This window comes from Chamaea fasciata, unplaced genomic scaffold (genome assembly GCF_029207755.1).
Source record: "Chamaea fasciata isolate MVZ Bird 193981 ecotype frontalis unplaced genomic scaffold, bChaFas1.0.hap1 SCAF_12, whole genome shotgun sequence".
In the NCBI taxonomy this organism is placed as follows: Eukaryota; Metazoa; Chordata; class Aves; order Passeriformes; family Sylviidae; genus Chamaea; species Chamaea fasciata.
The window spans coordinates 6,296,454-6,318,861 of NW_027094097.1; the positions used below are offsets into that span (position 1 = coordinate 6,296,454).

Below are 22,408 nucleotides of genomic sequence, written 5' to 3' on the forward strand. Positions count from 1 at the left end.
CAATTTTGCAATGGCCTGCAAAGATGTTCAAATACTGTGTAATGGGCATGACAGTTACAGTATGTGAAATTTAATGCTCTAGCTCCTTATTGATCTTCCTTGTAGCCAATTGCATGGCACATGCATTTGCACTTAACACCTGCTCTTTCTACATTAACACTGTCTTCTGCCGTGTCACCAAGGGCAGGTTAGAAGCTGCATTTGATGCTAAACTAAAGTATTTAAGGAAATACCGATATATTTTCATATCCTTTTTACTTCACTTTTGACTGCTTACTCTTCTGGGTGATATTTTAACACTTGGAGTTTTTTCCCCCTTTTTAAAGTGTTCATATTAGACGTTGGTTGCTTCTACCATTACTTATCAATATATAGGGAGACCAGCAATCCTACCAGGCTTGTTATTTTCTGGAAATGATGTAAAAGTGAAAGAAGACTTATTTTATCTTTGATTTTGCTGATAGTTCTGAAAAACTGTATTAGTGTGACCTGCCAGTGTTTGTGCTGGAAAGTTCTTTGTCTGTATGTACAGAAGTTATGAGCCTGTTGTGAAGGTTCTGAATCTGCATTTTGAGCTGTCAGCCCTCGTGTTTCAGTCTGGAGGTCCTTAGTCTGTTCCGTGGTTGTTGGTCAGTGTGTTTGCTCTTACTTTGCTACATTAATTGGATACTGAATACCAGGGAGGGTTGTACGGTTCCACATTGCAGATATGCAATATTTCCCAAAATAATGTGGAGATTCTTAATGTTTCTTTCTGTTTCCTTGGGGCCTTCAGGGAGAAATAGCACCATGTCACCATTGTTTTCCATTCCTGAGCATCATATGCAGCTCCTAAGGCTACAGAGATCTAGTGTCATGTGTCCTAGTAATAGATTTCCATGGAAGTTAGGAACCAGCTGTATATTCATGTCATTAGAACATGAGGTGAATAGCAACACCAAATGTATCATTGTTTCAACATTAACCCTTGTTATAGTTTTTATTTTATCTGTCTGTAATCTTAATTGAATCTTTTGTCTGTCAAATACTGTTGCTTAGTATTTCACAGTCAGTCAAACCCCCTCTGTTTCTTGGGGCTGGGTGTGTAGGGCTATTTTTGCTAAATCATGGAGAATCAGTTATTGGTAACAGTCACTAAGGTTTCTGTCTGCTGAGTCTTTGGAGGTGAGCTGGTTAAGAATTGCTAGATTAAGAAATCTGGTCTCAGAATCTGTTGGCCAGCTTTTAGAAACTATGCAAAGAATGACATGCAGACATGCCTCAGTGTCCTTATCTGTTCATAAGGATTCACGGCCAGTTGAACTAGACACTGTCTTAAGTGTTTTCTTAAATACACGTGTGATCTTGTGTCCATATGTATAAGGAGAAATTAAGAACTGGAGATCTGATTAAAATTTGGTAAATTTGAAGTTTGAATGTTCTAACTTCTCACCTAATATAGAGCTGACCATTTACTAACTGCTACCTGCTGCAAGAGGATGCACAAATGCTGGGAGGGAGCCAGATGTGGATGATACTATCAGGATGCTTGCAGTCATGGTAGAAGAAGTAGAAGTTTATTCAGAATTACACAGAGGGGCCTTAGGAACATTTTGTCAGCCCAAAGCGTCTGTGTTTGAGCTATTTATTACTTCATATTTTTATTATGATTACTTACAGTGCTAATCCGTGTGTGACAAATCTGCACTCACCTAGGTAAGGAAATTGCCAGTTCTGTTTCATTAACAGCCACTGGCCAGAGGAACAATGTTCCTGTAGGTTAAAACAGTAATTAAGGGGCCCTTAACACTTCAAGGTGGGGAAAGAGGGGATACTGGCAGCAGACATTTTTCACACATTGCTAAGCTGCTTCAATGCATAAATTAACTCTTAGTTCAGTTACATCAGTTGAGTGTGTTGCGCATATGCATGACCGGTCTGTGAGTGTGTGAACCAAAACCTGGGCCTGTTGATTTATGGGAAAGGGTAAGAGAGGTTGAAATTAGTAAGCAAAGCCAAACAGTACCTTTGCAGCAGAGAATATCAAACAGGCTTTGAGACAGCTACTCACAGATGCTGATGTAAGGCCTGAGGTCTTTGCATGGCAGTGTGTTGTTCATTACGTAATTTTTTTCACGCCCAGGTCACTTGAACTGCATTTTGTTACTTCTGTAGCTGGATCCATTTGTTCAGTGGAAGAACAGGATTCACTGTGGTTATATTAAATTACAAGTATAATTGGAGTATAATTAGCAAGTGGATATATGAGGCATGAAGTACTGCTGGACTATCGTAGATATTTTTAATGAGTTTACATAGAATAATAATTAATAATAATAGTAATAATAATAATGAAGGTGATGATGCATATTTTTGCCCTTAACATAAAAATGTTTTTGACTTATATTAGGGGGAAAGGAGGGCAGCCTGTAGTATGCAAAGTGTGATACAGTATGGTCATATGTCTACCAGTGTTTTTGGGAGGCTGTATTGTAGAATGTGGCACAGACAAGGTTTTTGGTAAGTCTTGAGTGTAATGAAGAGTAGACTGGCAATATAACATTTTCATATCAGTAAATGGTGCTGTAAAATTGGCCAGTCCCTTAAGATCTTTTGATGAGTAGAGTTTACAGAAATTATTTGAAGAAAAAAGATTCTGAATTCTAATATATGTGATAATGGAGAAATAAAAGCTGTAATGGTACATTTGGGGTGTATTTTTTATTACTCTAGTTTCATTTCTGACATAACTTGTTTGAGTGAACCACGTGAATGATTTTGGTAGCTATGAAGTCTTAGTAGCTAACACTTGGAAAGCCTTGTAGTTCAAACAAATGTCAACTTCAAAATCACATTCCTTCCTTAAAAACTACCACAATTTTATTTTTTACAAAAAAACCCCTAATGTGTGAAAGGCTGTTAGGAGTTAATGTTTTGGAAGTTCCTGTAAAATGGTGGCTTTTTTCTTGATGGGGTCTTAGTATTGTGTCACAAAATTTTTGCTCTATGTTTAATCTTCCTCCTTTATAAAATTGTTTAATAAGCATTTCAGAGCACTAGGGCTTTGCTTCATGCGGGATTTGAAAGAAATGCATTTTTTATTAGAATTCATTAAAAAAAAAAAGAATGGAAGGGAAACACAGGCCCTAATGGACATTCTTATGTGGGTAAAAAAGGTAATAGGAAGGAGAGATTTTTGAGGAGCCAAAGGTTTGCATCTGAACTGTGAGTCAGATCTTTCTTTCATGACAACAGGCATTCTCAGGCATTCTAAACCTGGTAAATTTTGGAAAACAAAAGACTGTTGGGAAAAACTGTTGGAGAAGGAGATGATACTTTCTTATGCTTTGAATAGTGGCTCTTTTTTTAAAGATCTATCCCTGAAATTTCTGCAAAAACTTTGAGTTGCATTAAAACCAAAAAATTTCAAGTGTTTTTACTGGTTCTGGTCCCAAGTAGTGTCAGAAGTGTAAAAACTGCAGCAGGCAGTTCGCAGACTTTTTGAGATGAAAAAATGGGCAATGTTTTAAGAACTTCTGATGAAAAGAGTTGAGGCAGGGGGGCTGTTGTAGGCTGGGAGTGGAGAGGATGTTCCAAAGCTGCTACATCATCCTCTCTGCACTCTCACCTCTCATCTGTGGTTCTGTTCATTTTCTTGCACTGTGACATACAAGGCACCACTTCTCTTGCCAGGAAAAATAAATAATTACATGTACAGTGATTGAGAGATTCCAGTTATTAATATTCCACTTCCTGAATTTTACAACCAACCGTCTCATTAATAATCCTATTTATTATTAATAAATGAGCAGAGATTAATGTCTGCAGAATGTTCATTGCACACTCTAAAACTGGGCATTTGTGTTTCTTATCCTCATTGCAGTCACTTAAAATAGCTCCAGTAACACTCACAGCAGCCCACAAAATAAGTATTTTCGGAGGTTTTTTGCATTTCTGAAGGCCCAAGATGAACACTTAACAAAGTTTCTAAAGCAGTGCAGTGTGTGGGATGGTGCACATTAGATTGTCTTTCACGTACTGGCATCACTAATGTCTGTGTAAAAATCACATTGTTTTCTAAAACATAAGAAACATAATCTTGATATCCGAATAAACCATTACACTGCTGATAATTTTTAAAATTTAAAATGCAGATTTATAAAAATGCTTCTTAAGAAGCCTGCTACCTTCAAGTAAAAGGATTTTTTAGTTTTTACTTAGGGGGTTATGTGTTTGAAGAGCCAATACACAATGCTTATGTAACACTGCTTAGACTTTCACCTCAGCCAGCTGGTGTAGCCAGATACTCAGTTTTTCTTTTATTTTTCACTTTTTGGAGGTATTTGTGAGCAGCTTGATGTTTTTGACATTTGTGTGACAGCTTCTTGCATAAGAGATGAGCAGCGTGTTCTACCACCCAGCTGTGTGTATTAGTCTGCACATCAAGCTGAAGAGCAGCACTTAGCCAGATCTGACAATCAAATGTGAACTACTACTACCTATACACAAGAGTGCATTTTAATGTTGTGTGCTTTTTGCCAAGAGCCTGATACTTGACAAAGAAATTGTCAGAATCTCTCTTCTTCCCATTTTTTTTCTTCCCACAGATGTGAGTCCATGTTAAAATATCTTATTTTTTTATTTATTTCTTTTCCCTGCAGTTTAACATGGTTTGTCTTACAGATAACAAAGCCAACCTAATGTTTTCAGCAATTTCATGTCATAAAATTCTGACAAGCTTTCGATAATAGAGGAGTGTAATTGTTTTACAAAATGCAGGCAATCGGTGTGTCATTTTCTGCCAACTTAATCTGAAGTTACAATCTGCTGGGCTTCACCAGTGACTTCATGTCAACATACCAACAACCTGTCCCCAAAGAAAGCTGAGGACAGAAAGAAATTACACCACTAGTTGAGAAATGTCAGTGCTGCTCTTCTCAGGCTCGTTAAGAATTGGTGCTCAGCACGTGGTGAGTGTGGAGATGAGTGAGAGGCACCTGCTCTTATTGTAGTTTGACTCATCTATGAACCTTAAAATCCTCTACATCTCCACCTGACTTTAAGCCTCTGTTGTCTTCCTCGATGCTTAAATTTGGATAAATGGAATTCATTGTGACAGAATGCAGTTAAACTCCATAGCTCAGCTTTCCTTGTTTATGTGCTTGCTATAAGCCAGGAGTTAGTTAATACATGGGATTTCTCTTCCTTTTTTAAATAGTAGTGCCAGAATAACACAGATCTGTTTTGACCTTGTTTTGAACTTGGTTTTATGAAAGTGTTAGTCATCATACCTTTTTTTTACTTACTGTTTCCCTTTGTATTATACCCTTAATATTCTTTTAAAAACAGTGTTCCATTTCCATCTGGTCTTTCTCATACAACATAAAAATATTGAGTTGTTTCTTGTGCTAGTGTTTATGTAATTGAAAATATTGCAATAAAAATAAGAATTTGAATCCTGTTTTATATTTAAGCATTATGGCAGATACAGTTTTATGATCTTTGAGTTGCATATAAGTCAAAATTTGTTAATAATCAAAGTTTAATGTAAAAAGCAATCCTAGCAAGCTAAAAGAAAGAAGAAGAGGAAGGAGTTTATTAATTTTCTAGGCCAGAACTTCCGCTGTAATAATTTTTACGCTGTGGCTAATATGTGTTTATACTGAGTTAGTGTTGAGTTAGTCTGTGACTAGGTAAGTGTGAATGGATCTGTTATGGATCAGGATTGTTTAATTCCAAAAATTCTGATGGCATGTTTCACTCATCTATTGCACTTGGCAAATCATTAACACAATTAATTGTACACTGCCACAAAGAATCTGCTTTGATTAATAAAAACCTGAAAAATACAGTTTGGAGAGACATCAGGCTTTTATCTTAGCAATTTACTAGTGATCACATTGACACAAACCTGGGTGGAGATGCTCTCAGTCCAAACTAGAAGTAAAAGTGGAGTTAGGAGAACAAGGGGACAGAGAAAACCTGCTTTTACAGGCAGTTGGTTCTTTGTGCACTCCCAGCATCAAACGGGATTTCTGGCTGTCGCTGGGATGGCAGGTCTCGAGGATGGCATTTTAGATATTGTCATGCTGTGGGGGCTTCGGAGTACAGTGGCTTGTGCTTCCCTTTTCTTTCATAAACTATTTCAGGAAATATTTTAGAGTACCCCCAACATTGGGGCTTATTGTTTTGGTTATTGAGCCATTTGATGAAATATGAGCTTTAAACCTATTGGCTGCACAAATTGAAGTAAAAAAGAAAATGGAAAGGGAACAAGAAATTAATGTGTAGTTATAAAGCATGCCTAGATCTGGAGAACATAAGGCCTAGATGAATTTTGGTCAGTGTAACAAGGACTGATTATCTGAAAAAGAAGTTGGGAGTAAAAGTACTCATGAGCTCGAAAACTATCTAAACTGAATCACTGCTTTGTAAGCAGAGAAGTTCCCCTGGTGATTTTTTAATTTGTTTTTCCTTATGTAATTTTCCAGAATTGAAGGTAGGAAGAGAAGTAATTGCACCTGGTTTTGCCATTTGTATACAACTACTTTTATACTTCTCTGTTTATATCTTGTTTTTTAGTCTAATTTTCTGTTTCAATTTTACCCCTCCAAAACAGAAGAAAAAACTTCTTGAAGAACTTGGGGAGAATAGACTTCCATATCTGACACCAGCCGATGCTGATTTCCACCAGCTGGTAACGTATTTATTTTAAATCATTTTAAAGTAAAATGGCTGTTTGCACTGAACAACAAATAAATCTTCCTTCAAAGAGACACTGTGAAATCTGATACGAAAAAAGGTATCCTGATGGCTGATGGTGCACTTCCAGGTGGTGTGAAATAAGATCTCTAGAACTGGGATATTCACAAATGAGAACTTGGTGAACTTTCTTTATTTTAATGTGTGTGCCCTCACTACAAGTACTGTATAGCAGTTAATCACAGTTTGTTATGCTTTGTTGAAGCAAAATACATGTCACCATTCTTTTAATTTATTTTTTCTGAGTGGTGAAGAGACCTCTATAGCTCACGTTTGGCAAAATAGGGAAAATATTAACACAGAAATTTAAAGTTTGGGGGGCTTAATTCTACTTTCCAACAATAAGTAATTATTAATACTTTGCTTACAAAACAAACTGTGGAAACTGGTATGCCTCAAATGAAACCAAGCAGAAGTAAGGTCAGGCCCAGTAGCCACGTGGGTAGTAAACCAAGTGAGTGTATGCAAGAATATAATGATTAAATGGAATTTTCTGCATCTATCTTGGATCTTTCTAGATGAGCTACAGAACTCAGGGTAGGTTCAATCAGATCAAATTGGATCATGATAAGAGAAAAAGCCTAAGGAATACCCTGGTTGAACAGCTCCAGTGACCATGCTCACATTACACCACACAGGAGTGGTGCCTGCCTTGTGCTGATATATGGCTCAAAGATGTGCAAGTGTAGAAGAGCTGGGAGAATTTATAAGAGCAATACAGATGGATTTTATTATTTCTTTTTTCTTTACACAAAACCCCAAACATGTTCTTTTCAGTCTCAGGGCTCATGAAGAAACTCTTCTCCCTTTTAAGAACTGGGCAGCTGACTTTTCTCCTTCCTAGTCCTGTTGCATCCCCTCCTGTTTGTTGCCTTCTGCCTCTGATGCCGCCAAGAGCTGCTGTGCCCAGCATCTTTTTTCTTTTTCACATCTTTGTAAACTCAGCTTCTCATGGAGCTGGTGTAAAAAGAGGAGGTGGAGCCAAGGTTGCCCAAGTGACATCTTATTTGCTCTGGGTCGGGAACCCATAAATATAGAGGACAATGGGAACAAGATACGCAGTAAAATCACACCTGTTCAGTCCTTCATAAAGTTTTGACACATTCTTTTTGCAAATATAGAATTACCCTTTTTATGTAGTGTATGTGTAGACACTAGATATTTTTAAGCATGTACTCTAATCACAAGCATCACAAGCACCTTTTGAAATCTCTGGTGGTTATGAAATGTTACTGGAATCACAGCTGTAGAAATTGCAGGTTCCATGGTGCTTAAATGCACGGCAGCTGCAGAGGAAAAGAAGAGTGAGAGCTTGAAGACAACAAATCGGCAAAGTAAAATATCACATACAGTTTAGCTTTATAGTCTGTCTTTCCTGGACAGACCTGCCCTACTCCTTGAAGGATCTACCTCCTATAAAACAGTATTCTGTGAACATGTTGGAAAAGTTAGGGAGGATGCAACTGAAAAAAAAAAAACCTGTCTTATCCTGTCGGGTGTGGAAGTGTACAGCCTGAACTGAAGTAAGAAATTCCATCACAAGCAAAACTGACATCCTCTTTCAATGTGTTTTTCCTGATAAAGGATTTTGGAAATGGGCCCCAAGCCATAAGCTGAAACAATGTAGTGTTTAAAGCCAGTACAGAACAAGAAAGGGGCTTGAAGAAAGGTAGTTCACAAATATTTGAAGTATGGACTATCATTTCACGATGCACATAGCAGTTTGCTTATCAAGGGTCCTTGTTGCTGCTTCCTAACTTTATTCTGTCACTCAAGTCCATAGGGTGATTCTCTGTGTTGAGTGTCACCATCAGAAGTGAAAGCATATTTCAGATCTTGTGTGTAACGTTCACAAGAAGATTGGGGCATCAAATGTGCTTTTTTTTTTTTCTTTTCTTCTGTGCTGTAGTTGCTTGTAATGCTGCCACTTCTTTCAGAGTGAACAGTGAGTTGACCTTTAGTACTGGCTGTCAGAGTTACAACACAGAGTACATGATTGCTGCCCTTCCCCATCCCCCCGAAACAACAAGGTGTCCAGTGTGAACCCAGCAGTCACCCCATGTTCTGATCCTGTAATTCTTTCCTTATGGAGGGCACAGCACAGGCACTGGTTGGGGATTTAAAGAAGATCAGGCTGTTTTCATGTGTCGGAAATGTGTTTCCACTTCCTGATTCCTTTTGAGATACTTTAATGATAAAATAGTTCTTAAGCATGTGATCTTTAAGCACAACCCAAAGGTAACAGGCCTCTGACTTGGCTGGCAGCAAAATGTGCAAGGCATTTCCTCTGCAGTTCAGGAGGGGAATACAATGTTGTTGTGCCTTTGTAGAATCTGTGTTCTTCCTTTCTAGTGCATGTTTTCAGGGATTTAATTGCTTTACATCATATTGTTATTTCCCTCCTTCTGTTTCTAATAATTGTTTGGAATTTCGTGTGTGTGATTAATGTGAGAAATTCAGTGTGTTTATATTTTCATAGAAATGGTTTAGAAACATATTGTATTAGTGACTGTTCAAATATACCATAATAGCATATGTAATGTGGTATGAGTACAGTGTACAGAATTATTTAAAGAAATACTGGGGTACTGCTACAGAACTGTTAGAGCTCTTTCTTTAATATAGGGCATTTGCATAGTGAAAGAAATAATGAAGTAATAATCTTTATAGGTCATAACACCTAATATTTTGGCATTCTTAAGTAAGATTATGAAAGAATATTTCTGATTCCCATCAGCCTGTACCTTCACATCTGACTGCAGCCTGTAGCTCCAAGTCTTCAATTTACAGTTACTGATTTCACTAGTTGATGTTTTTAAGGATTTTATTCACTGCACTGTTCAAAGGCTGGAGATACGCAGCACTGATAGAAACAAGGGGCAGTTCAGTACCTCTAAAGGAATCATTTCAGGCTTTTGACAGGCTCAGGTGAATTTAGTTGATCTAGTTTGGATTAATTTCTTTGAATGAAAGCTGTCGTCCTGTGTTCTGGGGTTGTAGAGGGACCTTCACACAGATCTGGGACTGTCCTCAAGCTTTGGTGTTTGAAGCTAAGCATGTAAATACAATTGTCAGAAATCATTATCTGTAGATACTGTTACAGGGTTTGGGTTTTTTTCCCTTCTCTCTAGGAAGTTAATTTCTGGAACCATAAGAATGTATAAAGAAAAGGAGTTAGCGTCACTGTAAAAATTTCACAAGGAGTGGTGACGAGGTTTATAGATAAACCAAGATTTATTATATGTAATCATTATTTTTCAAATAGGCTTCCTTTTATGTTCTTCTTTTTAGTAGAAACAAATGATCCTATAAAGCCAGCTCTTCAGTATTTTAGGATAACAGTGCGTTATGGTCCAAAAGTCTGTTTTCATGCAGTGGAAATTGTGCACACTTACTGCCTGGTTTGTGTTTTTTAAGGGCACGTTCTTTATATTTGAAAATTCATTTCCTGAAAGGCAAGTTCAAATGAGACTTGGGAGTAGATAGTACTAGTAAAGGGGATTGAGCTGTACCAGAGGGAGCTCACAGATGGGTTGTAGGTCAGTGCGGTGTTTTGTGCCGGTGACTTTTATTTGTCTTTTTAAAAGCACTTTCAACATAAGCTAGTAGACTAATAAAAGTTTTGGCAGATCAGTTTTGCGCGTCCACGTGCTCTTTCCCCATTGCCTGATGCCTTCAGATTTCAGTCTACCTTAACACGTGTCCCCACACCACCATCAGTACCTACCTTTTCCCCAAAATACCGACTGATATCTGGACTAAAGGAAATAGGTGTGGTGAGTCCTTAGGAGCTTCACAAGTGCTAATTGTTGCCTGATACGCTCACATTACAGCCCTTCCCTTACGGAGGGCACTAGTGTGCATCTGTTTCTTTTGTTTATCTATTAATTTTAATGAAATACGTAAGAACTCAGTCTTTTAAAGAACTTACTCTCCAGCCTTTGTCTAGTTTGCCTAACAGTCTCAGCAGTAGCTGAAGCAGATTTACAGGCAACCAATAAAAGGTGTGATTATGTGATACTCACTTCCTTAGAAAACCAGATTAACAAAATAAAATTATCCAAGCCTTCCTGGAGTGGGAAGCAGTATTGTGCATACAAAGCAAGAAGCTGCTGATTAGCAGTGTTATACCTTGCTGGGAGTTCCTGCCTCCACACGCTGCTGGATTCTGAACTCCAGCTGATACCAGGGCTGGTGTGGTCACAGGAGGATGTGAGGAAAAAGGACACTACAGGTAGGGAGCTGGGGAGGAAAATAAGTTTGGACATTTTCTGTTATCAAAAGAGAGCTTTTGTATAAAATGAGAGATAATTGGCAGGCACTGGGGAATGTAAAAATAGAAAGCAGCAGAATGTTAACAGCACTTTTTTTTTTTTTTTAAATGTACATTTTGATTTTGTTATTTTCTCCCTGAAAAGTATTGTTATATAAAACTATTGAGTTGATAATTTAGCCCTCTAGGTTTCCGTACATCAGAATGAAACAGAAAGGGTCTTTGCTACTATTGCAAAAAGAGGAATCGCTTTCTTACTGCTTGATACTCTGTTGTTTATATACTTAAAGGTGGCATTATCTACAGATTCATCAGATGAGCTGTATGTTCTACTGACTTGTTCTAGAGTCTTTGTATTTATTTATTTATTTGGAGATTTGCCCTGGTTGAAGTCACTGGTACATATCCACAGTTTGTGCAATATACTGAAATATGAATATACAGGAAAAAGTGCTGGCATTTGTATCTTCACCACATTCTAGACTCATTCTTGTTAACTTGACAGCTTTGTCTTGTCTTAAAATATCTTGACTCCTGTAAAAAGAATAATTATTTTCTTCTTTTTGTTGTTTGGGTTTTTTCCTCCTGTAGTGGAAGACCAAGTATTCCAAGCTGATTTTCAGGAAATCTGATACAGTACCTGAGGAGCTCCATCAGATGGTACAAGAAAGCTTTCTGACCTTGCGAGAACACAACTGTTTCTTTCAAGATCTTGTAAGGATCAAAAGAAAAGACTTTCTTACTCCAGTGTCTCGTATATTAATTGGAAACCCGGGATGCACTTATAAGTACTTGAACACAAGATTATTTACAGTTCCTTGGCCTACAGAAGGTTATGATATAAAATATTGCAGTCCTCAAATACATGATGCTTGTAAAGCATTAATGAGACTTAATGACTACTTGCATATTGAAGCAGTCAGGGCATTACGAGGACAAAATTTGTCTGAGACCAAAGAAAGTAAAGCTACTACTGTAATAGATAGGGAGCAAAGTTCAGATACTTCTCTTATGGAGCAAGGGTCTGTTTCAAGAGATCAAAGCAGTGTTTGTGTACCAGAGGATGACAGAAGTCTAAAGAACAGAACATCTTATAACTTGACTTTGCTAAATTACATGGATCCACTACAAATGCTGTACTTGAAACAAGAGCCCTACTTTGGCATGGGGAACATGGCAGTGAGCTGGCACCATGACGAGAATCTGGTGGAAAGGTCAACGGTGGCTGTGTACAATTACAGCTGTGAAGGTGAGTGATGGGACTTGAGCAGTCACAAAAATACCTGGAATCCCTGAAGCTCTCCTGTGTTCCCTTGTGTGTACACACATCAGCATACCTGAATGCTGGTCTAGCCTTGTCACCTGCTTCTGAATGCATTGTGGTACCTGTTGTATTTAAGCCTTATCTTCATTTCCACTAAAACCTGTACAAAATACCTGTGTTTACCGCAGCTGGCTTAGCAGTTGTTCTCTAACTAGATTCAAAAACTGGTATAATTAACTCCCTGACTAAGAGCCAGGAAATCAAAATCTGTCAAATACCTTTCTTAGGTTAATGCATGTACAAGTTTTCTATCCTGTAAAATGTTTCACTGTGTTTGGCATCACCATTTTCATAGTGTTATTTATCATATACGGACTTGCTTTGCTTTATGCTGATTTTTCTGCTCTTCTTTCTTTAGAACGATCATTTTCGGTTCGTTTTGGATAGAAGTATTTACTTAGAAATATATGCATTTTGTCTAGGCATGCTGTAGTGTTAATGTGTGTTTCATGAAGGGTTTGCCAACATTTCTCTAGCTGGGAAGGGTGGACACTTTGCATTAAAACAACTGTTGTCTGACAGGCTTTGTAGACTCTTGCTTATTTTAAAACCAACTGCATACAGTATTTTAGGGGTGGTGATGGTAAAAGTGCAGTTGGAGCATCATGAAATATTTCATTTTTAGTTTAAAGCACCAGTCACGTTTTTATCTTTATCGAAGAGCAGACTTGAGGATTTTTTGTTTGTTTTTTTCCTAACAATGCTTGAACAAAGGCCTGGATATTTTTTTAATGACTCTTAGTTTTGCAAACATAAGATTAGAATTTAGACACTTGATCTGAATTTGCAAATGTTCTGTTATGTTTCATAATTCGCAGTGGATTTTTTTCTTTTTCCAAAGCCTTGTTATGTTTGCTTTAGAACAGGGGAAGAATTATGTTGACTTCTGTAGGTTTTGGCTAAAGACAGTAATATTAAACTAATAGTTTATACTCCCACGGGCATTCTCTTACTGGTTTTGTTATTAGTTTTGAAACGGCATGTTACTTTGTTACTTAATGTACAACTGAAGTCAGATTATTTATATTTTCCTGGATATAAAACATCAACTGGCTTAACAAATTGAGTAGAAGAGATTTCCTGACTGGGAAAAGTGTAAATTTCTTCATGAACTTCTTTCTGTCCTATTTGTCACTGGTGTCAAGTAGATGTGTTGGCATTTTTTCCATTAGTACTGTAGAGAAATATTTTTCCAGCAGGATTTTAACTTAAAGAAACCTAAACATGAACTTGAAGCAATAATGTTGTGTATGAGGATTTATTGTAGTATGCTTAAAACTTTTTTATTTTAACATAAAGTTTGATTATGGAGAGGGAAAAAAGTGACTCCCTTTAAGTTCTGAGAGCTATAAATTAACAAAAATGAAAGCTGCTATGTTTATTCATAACCTGTCAGTTGATTTTATTTATTTTATTCAGCAAGTTAAGTAAGTAAAAATTAAGGTGTTTTAAAACCACTGCAAATTCTGTAGAAGATTTGATTGATGTGGGTAGAAAGAAATTTTTTATATATTTAGGCTAAAAATAATTTTGATATCTATCTACAATTAATACAAGGTTTATTTCATAAATACAAGGTTTTTTTCATAAATACACTTACAATTAAAAGTTTGTATTTTTTTGTCTGAAAAGTTTGGAAATGGACATAAAAAAAAGAAGGCAGGATCTTTCTAGTAAATAAATTGATCTATCATTAAAAAAAAATTAAAGTCACTACTTGAAATTTTTCTGGTTTTGCATTGCACAAGTTGGGTCCTTGAGCTTTAGAGGGAGTTTCAGGCGCCTGCCATGGCTGTAGAGCATCGTGGAGAGATGTCCTGCAGTCCAGCTCTGCGTGCCGGCAGTTCACTCCCATCTGTGTTCAGGGTGTGGCTGTCATTGTATATCCCTAAAGCAATGACCTGCTTATTCATAAACTGGAGGAAATGGATCCTGTTTAGAGCTTAGGAATATGGTTTTGTAACTGGAATATCAGTAAATATCTGTTTATGTTAAAGTTTTGTACCCACTGCATCCAAGAGGATTTGAGTTTAGAGAAGTAGATTGTCTTTTTGCTCTTCTAATTTTCCATTTACAGCATTCCAGTGCTGGTGGTTATAAGCTCATCAATGTTTATAACATTATTCTTTCCAGTGCTATATATAATGTCAATGTTCTGATGGTTTCTGCAGTTCACAAAGACTTCCAATATCCCTATATTATCAGGTCTCCATAACCGTGAAACATGAGGAGCTCAACATCTTTTTGAAGAATATTGTTATATCTTTGTAGGATCATGTCTTGACTTCTCTTCTTATTTTCCACAAATATGGTTAGTTTTTATGCTGACATCTTTTATTAGTACTTACTCCATTAATTAATTTAGTATTGAATTAGCATTGAATTCTCAGTGTAGTGAAAAAAGACTGTCATAAATTCATTACAGAATACATAATAAAAATAAGAGATGTGGTCAGAATTTTTTTGTTGGAGCTATTTTTCCTTAGAAGATGTAGATGAGCCAGATTAGTAATTTTCTTGGAGAAAACATGGATTCTGTGAGAAATGCAAAAACAAATTAAGCATGTTGATTTTTGTTGGAACTGGTTTGATTCTGTTTTCTGCCAGGTTGTGCAAGTTTGCTTTGTCAGCTCTCAATTCCTCAAATCCTCACTGGTCTCTGAGGTACTGCAGACGCTGGGGGTCTGTGGCAGCTTTTGCACGTGGAAGCTCAGGCTTCCAGAGCTGCGTGGCTGCTACTGATCCACCCTGCTGCAAATGCAGAATCCCCAGGTTGGCAGAGTTGGAGCAGCAGGAGCCCTTGGAGTCAAGCAGTCTTACTGAGCTATGGCAGCTCTGTTAGATTGTTTGGAGATGCACAACTCAGGTTATATGGTTTTCTTTTTGCTTTCATTTACATATTTATATTAGCGTTTGCTTTGTACCTACTTACTGGATTAAATGGCATTAAAACAGATACTACTGTAATCAAACCAACTTGTTTTCTTGTTCATTTGTTCATTGTTTGATGCCATAATGAAAATTTCATGTTTGGAACTTTGATCAGTATTAATTGGAGTAGAAGCAGTTTTCAATATGCCAGAAAAGAAATTTAGACATCAACTTAAAGATATTGAAACAAGCTGATATTTTAATTGGTATCAGTGTTTATTTTCTTGTTTCCAGTGTAAAATTCTTTCAAAGCAACTTCAAATGAAGTAAATTTCTAACAACAAAATAAGGTAAACCTTTTGCTTGATGCTTTTCCTTACATTACTTTATGTTAAGAGTAGGTTGTCAAATGATGAGAATGGGGTGTCATAAAAATTTGAGAGGTTTCCTTTTAGTGTGTATGTTGCATGAAAGTGCATGAGTGGTAGTCAGGGTGCATATCCAGAACTGAATAGGTTACAGAATGTGTGTTCAATTAGACTGCCACTAACAGTATTTGGAATTAATTTACTTTTTAAAATTTATCAAGGAACAGGAATTTCAAATTTTGACCAATTCAGCATTTTTAATAACACATTAGCTTACAAGTAAGTATCCTGTCACCTGAGAGCATGAAGGTAAAAAATTGTTCAGGATTTTAATATAGTAAGCTAACAACCCATATTTATTTCCTTCTGCAGTTATAAAAGTGGATTGCAATCCAGTAGAATAAGGGCATTATCAAAAATTGGATTTTATCCATGAAAAGTTCCTAATGACTAGCTTTCCATCAGGTCAATGCAAGTTTTGTAGGAAGTTTTATTACTTAGCAGAGCACTAGTTGGTTCTAAATCTAAAGATGTTCTTTGAAATAGGGACTTGTTGCAGTTATGAACTTACAGGAGATAGAAAAAAATGTAAACACTTGAAGTGTGTCCATCTTGCTGTTACCTGGATTTCCCACAGAGAAAGAGATTAGGTAAGTAGTTTTCTCGGAGTTCTTTACCATGTCTAGTTTGCTTTCTTGCTCTAAGGCCTACTTGCCGTTTAACTTTTGAAATTTTGCACAACTGGCTCTGTCTGCTGACAAGGTAATGTTAAAACGTTTAACAAACTTACTGTTAGTGGCAGTGATGACTAATCTTCAAGGACTTTTTGTGCTTGTTTCTTTTGTGAAATGCTGTTTGTATGTTTTTACTCTGTGAAGTTAGAAGCAACGTCCTGGCATGTAGCCTAATGATGGCTATTTCATTTAATTGGGAGTAAAAATAATTGAGATGCGCTGCAGATGTATATTTCCCCACCATATTAAAAAAATATCCTGTAACTACAAAAGTTGTTCAGCATTGAAGTCAACCTGACTTTGTAGTTGACCAATAACCCTCTTTATGTACTGCTTAATGGGTAAAAGTAATGGAGTAGATGTTTTTCGCAAGATTGGAATGGTTTCTGATGTCAGTAATATAACAGAAATAACTACTTGTAACAGAAATAACAGAAGTGGTATGTAGAAAATTTTATATTACTTTTAAAGAAATGAGTAAGCGCATAAAATGGTCACAACTCTTAACTTGTAGAGTCTGACCAGTTTATGTTCTTAGAGTCACAAATTTTTGATGATCGTCTAACTTTCACAATAACAGATTAGAGTTCCTGTTGTCTAAAAAGAAATCATCACTTGGATAGACTCTTGTGGTTTGTGGGGTTTCTTTTAAACATGTTCCCACTGATGAAATGCAGCCTCTCCTTCAGAAATGAAGGGATGACAGAATATTGTTTGTTCTTCTTTTAATGCTTTTGTTCCTGATACATCTGGATACATTTGCATTCCAAACATGAATTGATAGGAAGATTTTTGGCAAAATATTACAATTTTTTGATTTTGTGAATGTCAGTTGCAAGAAAATTTCAAATATTAGTAGAATTTAACCTCTTATGCTATGGCTTTTCAGTAATGAAGTAGAGGAAATAACTTTGAGTAGATACTTCATCTTTCCCAGAAGCTGCTGAGAAGCAAAGCATGCTCTGCCTCTTTCACTTCTTGCATGTAACATGCATAAATTGCTATTGAAAGACAGTGATAAGTTATGTACTTGTTTAATTGAGGAACATGTGCCCAAATTCTTTTACATTCTGGAAAAAAATCAATCAATCTGTAAAAAAATAATATAACAATTGTCAGTTGGATTTAATGATGAAGTAAATGCTTACAGTCCTTGTCCTTAGTAATGTGTTGGCAGTGATTCTGTTGTCTTAAGAAATGGTGTGCAAGGTTACATTTAGGATATGATTTGGCATTGCAGTTTGTCTTGAAGAGAGATCATTTCGGTTTCAGAGCATCAAAAAGCCTCAAAGTCTGGAAGGTTTTGGAGCCAAATAGCAAAGAAACCTTTCAAAGCTACTTTTCCTTTCTGTGCTCTGGAACAATAACCAAAGTAGTTCCAGGAAAACAAGTTTCATATTGTTCTGAAACTAACCCTGACCCAAACCTGATAAGATCAGATCTAAGTGCTGGGACATCTCTGAAATTTGAGCTGTCTTCTTAAAAGCATACTGCTGTGGCCAATTTTCTACAGCTACATTCTCTCTTTCATGGTTCTCCCATAATTACAGGTTTGATGAGGTATTGTTGTTATGTTGTGGTAAGCTTTTTACTTCATTGCCCGATTTTATTTGGGATTCCAGCATAAAGGTTTCTTGCAGGCCCAAGTCTGTAAACCTCTGCTGACCAGAATTCAAATCTGCACATAGTTTTGTTAGACTTCCATTAAATAGTTTTATATTTGTCCATTTCTGTATGGCTTACTACAAAATAAGTTTGTGTTCTTAAGGTGATGGGTATGCGATCCATGATTTATTCACATGATTTATTCTCAAATACTTATGATTTAGATGTGTCCAAATGTTTTCACTTAAATGGCAACTGTAATTATACCAATAAATATACAGCATCCAGTCGTTCTTGAGGTGTCATAGAGAATTTAATAACAACTTCTTTTTATGTAGAAGTTTGTCAGTGCTACTTGGGGATATGCCACAAATGTTAAGGTGTCTATACTTTTTCCTTGCTCTCAGTTTCAGGGTAGCTCACCTTTAAAAGCAAGTAGCAGCTTGCTTCCATTTGTTACCAAAATAACATGGTAGGAGCAATCAGTTTCAATTGCTGCTGATAATTATAAGGTGCAATAATTGAGAATATAGAGAAAAGGAGACTGTGAGCTGTATTTGAACTCAGTACTTAAGCAATAAAAAATTTATCAAACTGCAAAAAATAAGTCATTTTAACGAGCACATTCCAAAGGTGCTGGATTTATGAGGAGACCCCAGGAAACTTTGATTGAAATTGCTGTCTCTGATTGTAGTTCTATATTTTATTGGTGCCATATTGTGAACAGTGCTGCTGCCAAAGTGAATGGGAAGGCAGCATAACAGGGAGAGTTAACCCAGAAAGGTTACTTCTTTTTATAATATCCATGATGTATGGCATTAAAAATGCCTTGAAAGCCATCCTATTTGCAGTTTTCAGAAAACATTTTTCTTAAATTAAGTTACGATTTATCTGAACAGGGTAGAAAATATGAAAGCCCCTTGAAGAGTTTAGTATTGATTTTCCTGAGTATTTGCTAGCTCTTGTTTTCTCATTCATGTGCTCCTTGATGGAAGGGCCTAGAGCTGCTCCTGAGCCAGAGCTTCACTTGGAGAACTGCAGCAGTGAAGGGAGGGAACCTGGGGACTCTAAGAATTTTCACTTAAGAACATTTAGATTGGCTCTTTAATAGGCTTTGTCTCTCTGCTTCCTGAATTTAGACAACATTTCATTGACATAATAGTTAATAAATTTTCTTAATTTTCTGAAGGCTGCCCCCAGCTAACCTGCAGTAACCATATGAGATAAATGACATGAGTATTTTAAAAGTGTGAGTTTCTGGTCACACTTTGTGTGTGCCTCTTATAATAAGAACCATGCATCTTTAATATTTTTCTTATAGAATTAAATTAAGACAAAGGTAAGTGGACAGTGAAATGGACACAGTTACTAAGTTGTAAGCAAGAATTGGGCATGGTGCATAGTTAATTTCTAAGTGTTCACTGTTGTTCTGTGCCAACTACTTATTAAAACTTCATCCCTCCTCTGTCAAAATGCACTGTTACTTAAGCTGTAAAACTGTTACACCATAGCTTCCAAATACCTTGTTATAAATGCTGACTGTATCTTTCAATTTATACTGCAGTGAAGTAAGCTTATGAAAATAGTTCTGAGGGATTAAGCTCTAAATACTATTTCTATGCAGTGGATTATTTTTTCCCCAAGCTCAACACGTTCATGTTGCATAATGATAAGAAAAGTGTTGTGACAAATGTATTGAAGCTTCATTGGCTCTTGCACATGTTATCTAGCGTGTTTGACTAGTAATTTTGAGAAAAGAATGACAGAGATGGTTCCAAGATTTGCTCTGTTGGTCTAGACTGTGTTTTGTAACCATTATTTCACCTTACTTTTCCCCAGTTTATGATTTGGTGAAATTGTGAGTACATAAACAAAAATAAATTGTTCCTGAAATGCTTTGGCAGTTTATGACTTGAAATTCTTTCAGAAGTTATCTACTGTTATATCAGTGTTGCGGCATTTTTTGATTTTTTTCTTCCATGCTTGTAGTTTTAGTAATGAAAAAAATGTAGTGATGCTTAACTGAAACTCCCCTTACATGTGCTTAAGAATTTCAGAAAACTTTGAGTCCATTACAAGCCTACACTTGATCAGCCTTCACTTGGTAGTTAACTTAAAGTTTTCATCTTGGGAAAGTTAGTTACAGAAAAAATTTGATCTCATATGGGGTTTTTTTTTCTTTTTTACATAGTGCACATTTTTGAATTTGGAGATGATGATTATAGCAAATGGAGACTATGGAATCTTTAGGCCTATTAAGATTGTACCAATATGGGATATCTTTAAGTCTAAACCAGATTTTGTGTTTATGATTCTTACCTGTTTCCTCATTTTTGTGGTCTCTTTCTCTCTCTCAAGATTCAGCCGTACAAGAAAGCCATGAACAAGAACTGAAGGGAAGAGATCCAGCTGTTTGGCACGTAGGCTTGAAGGTAGCATGGGACATAGAGACACCTGGGTTGGCAGTACCACTTCACCAAGGAGACATCTACTTGATGCTTGGTAATTTTCAAGGACTAAGAAGTTGAACTTTCTGTTGAAAATAGAGAAAATTATCCTATCTTAAAATAAGTTATCATACCTCCCTTACAGTTAGGACTTTTCTTATTTACTGTCTGGAATATATAGTAAATTCCTCCTCCTCTGCCTACTTCCTGAGTGTTTTGGGGAACTTTTTTTCCTAATATTTCTTTCACTTTACAGCTAAGAAAGAGATAGTCTTTTTTCATCTTTTCTGTCTGTCGTGCAGTCAGAATTACTAGTCTGAGTTAGGCTTCAGGCCAGAACTAGAATTTCCCCAGATTTTGCCAGAAGTTATGCTGTATCTGTCCCATCCTTGTGTTTCTAGATTCTTTTTGTATTCTTAACGCAGTTTTTCTGGGCATCCCTTATGTTCAACAAATGAGTTTCTGTTCTTCAGCTTGGCTTATCAAGTGACACCTCTATTATGTAAGATGTGAATGAATGTCCTAAAGTTTTCTGGTACCGTGTTCCTTGAGGTTTCAATCATTATGCCAATCTGTGGATATTTTATTAGTCACCTCACCTATTTTGCACAGACACTTCTCTTCTTTTGCTACTATGTCTGTATTCAAACATGCTGTTTTCTAGTAGTGGGATTATACTAAGATCATAATGAACACAGCTGTCTTACTCCAAGAATGAGTCTCAATGTCTCAAGCGTAGAGGATTAAAAAAAGAAAATTAAATTGAGTTAATTTGCTTGAGCAGCTGAGCTCGTGGGCTAAGGTTTATCCATTGAGAGAAACGAGGCGAGAACTGTTGCTAAGGTTTGTTGGCACAAAATCTGTTGCTTTCCCTTTGGATTCTGCTTTTCTTGGTTATAATTTTTTGTTGAAATAAATTTCGTTATAAATCACACAAAAACGAACAAGGCTTCTGACAACATCATGTTGGCCTGTATAGTGTCTTGGCTTGTCAGACATCGTCTTTGAAGACTGAGAGCACTTGCAGAGCACCCTGCTTTTGTGATTCTGGCTTGGAAGGCATATTCCATGGAATGTCCCTAGAATGAATTGTCTCACTCCCAACTTTATGGGCAGAACAGTCTTTTGAACTTTACCTTTCACAGTTTATATACTAAAAACAATGCCTTTATGAGCCGTCATAAAAACCGTGTACCATTCCTTGTTCTTAGTTATCAGATCTTCTGCACTGTCATCAGGGAATTGTTGCGTAAAAGTAATGGTCTAATTGTCCTCTGAAGTATATTCAGACATGGAAAGATCAGGTGTTAAGATGTGAGATCCTTTGGCACAGTGGTCTGGATGTGCCTCCTTTTTTTTTTGTAAGGTATAAAGTAGAAGCCTAAAGGGAAAGAGGGATAGTGAGAATGAAGTTTAAGTGGCAGCTGAACATTCCTAGAAAGGTTATTATAATCTATTTTTGTGCAATAGCAGTTAGGGCATCAAGTAAACTTCTTATCTAATCCTTGCTGACTGGAAACTTTGAGCATATAGAGCAATGCTGGCCAACAGATTCAGAAGGTATTTAATAAAAGAAGGGGACTAACTTTAGTATTTTATTGCAAAATACTCTAGATTGTAGTTGATTGAGTTACCAGATCATAAGGGTGTTTTTTATTCCCTAGTGGAATTTATATAGTAACTAAAGTATTTTCAGAGAATCTATATGAAGAGTAGATCAGAAAGTTAGTTTATTTAATGAGTAACATCATGAGCATGTTTAGATGGAAACAAAGGATATATTAAACATTCTTTTGAAGATGATGTGCAAATCACTTTCATATTAATACTTTTGAAGAGCTACAGATTTGAGCTCTGTAGGCCAGGTGTTTTTTTAATCTCTTCTGCATTTCCATGGTCTTTATATTTCTTTTCAATTACTTGGAAAAAAATTACTCTTCTAAATAGTCATAGAGAGTATTATGAAAATGACCCTTTTATTAGGTTTCTTTGTGTAGCAGAACTGCCTTTATCATTTTGACTTGGGGTGAAAGACAATATAAGGA

General features: G+C 36.5%; 1 protein-coding gene across 2 annotated transcripts in view; it reads left to right on the plus strand.

Annotated features, from left to right (window-relative positions):
* Window positions 1-22,408, plus strand: part of FTO (FTO alpha-ketoglutarate dependent dioxygenase) — a 222,274-nt gene that overhangs the window by 31,838 nt on the left and 168,028 nt on the right. For both annotated transcript variants that reach the window (XM_066194284.1, XM_066194285.1), the window contains 3 exons: window positions 6,599-6,676; window positions 11,606-12,263; window positions 20,275-20,418. In XM_066194284.1, coding sequence (XP_066050381.1) covers window positions 6,599-6,676; window positions 11,606-12,263; window positions 20,275-20,418 — 880 coding nt within the window. The remainder of the gene's footprint in view (window positions 1-6,598; window positions 6,677-11,605; window positions 12,264-20,274; window positions 20,419-22,408) is intronic.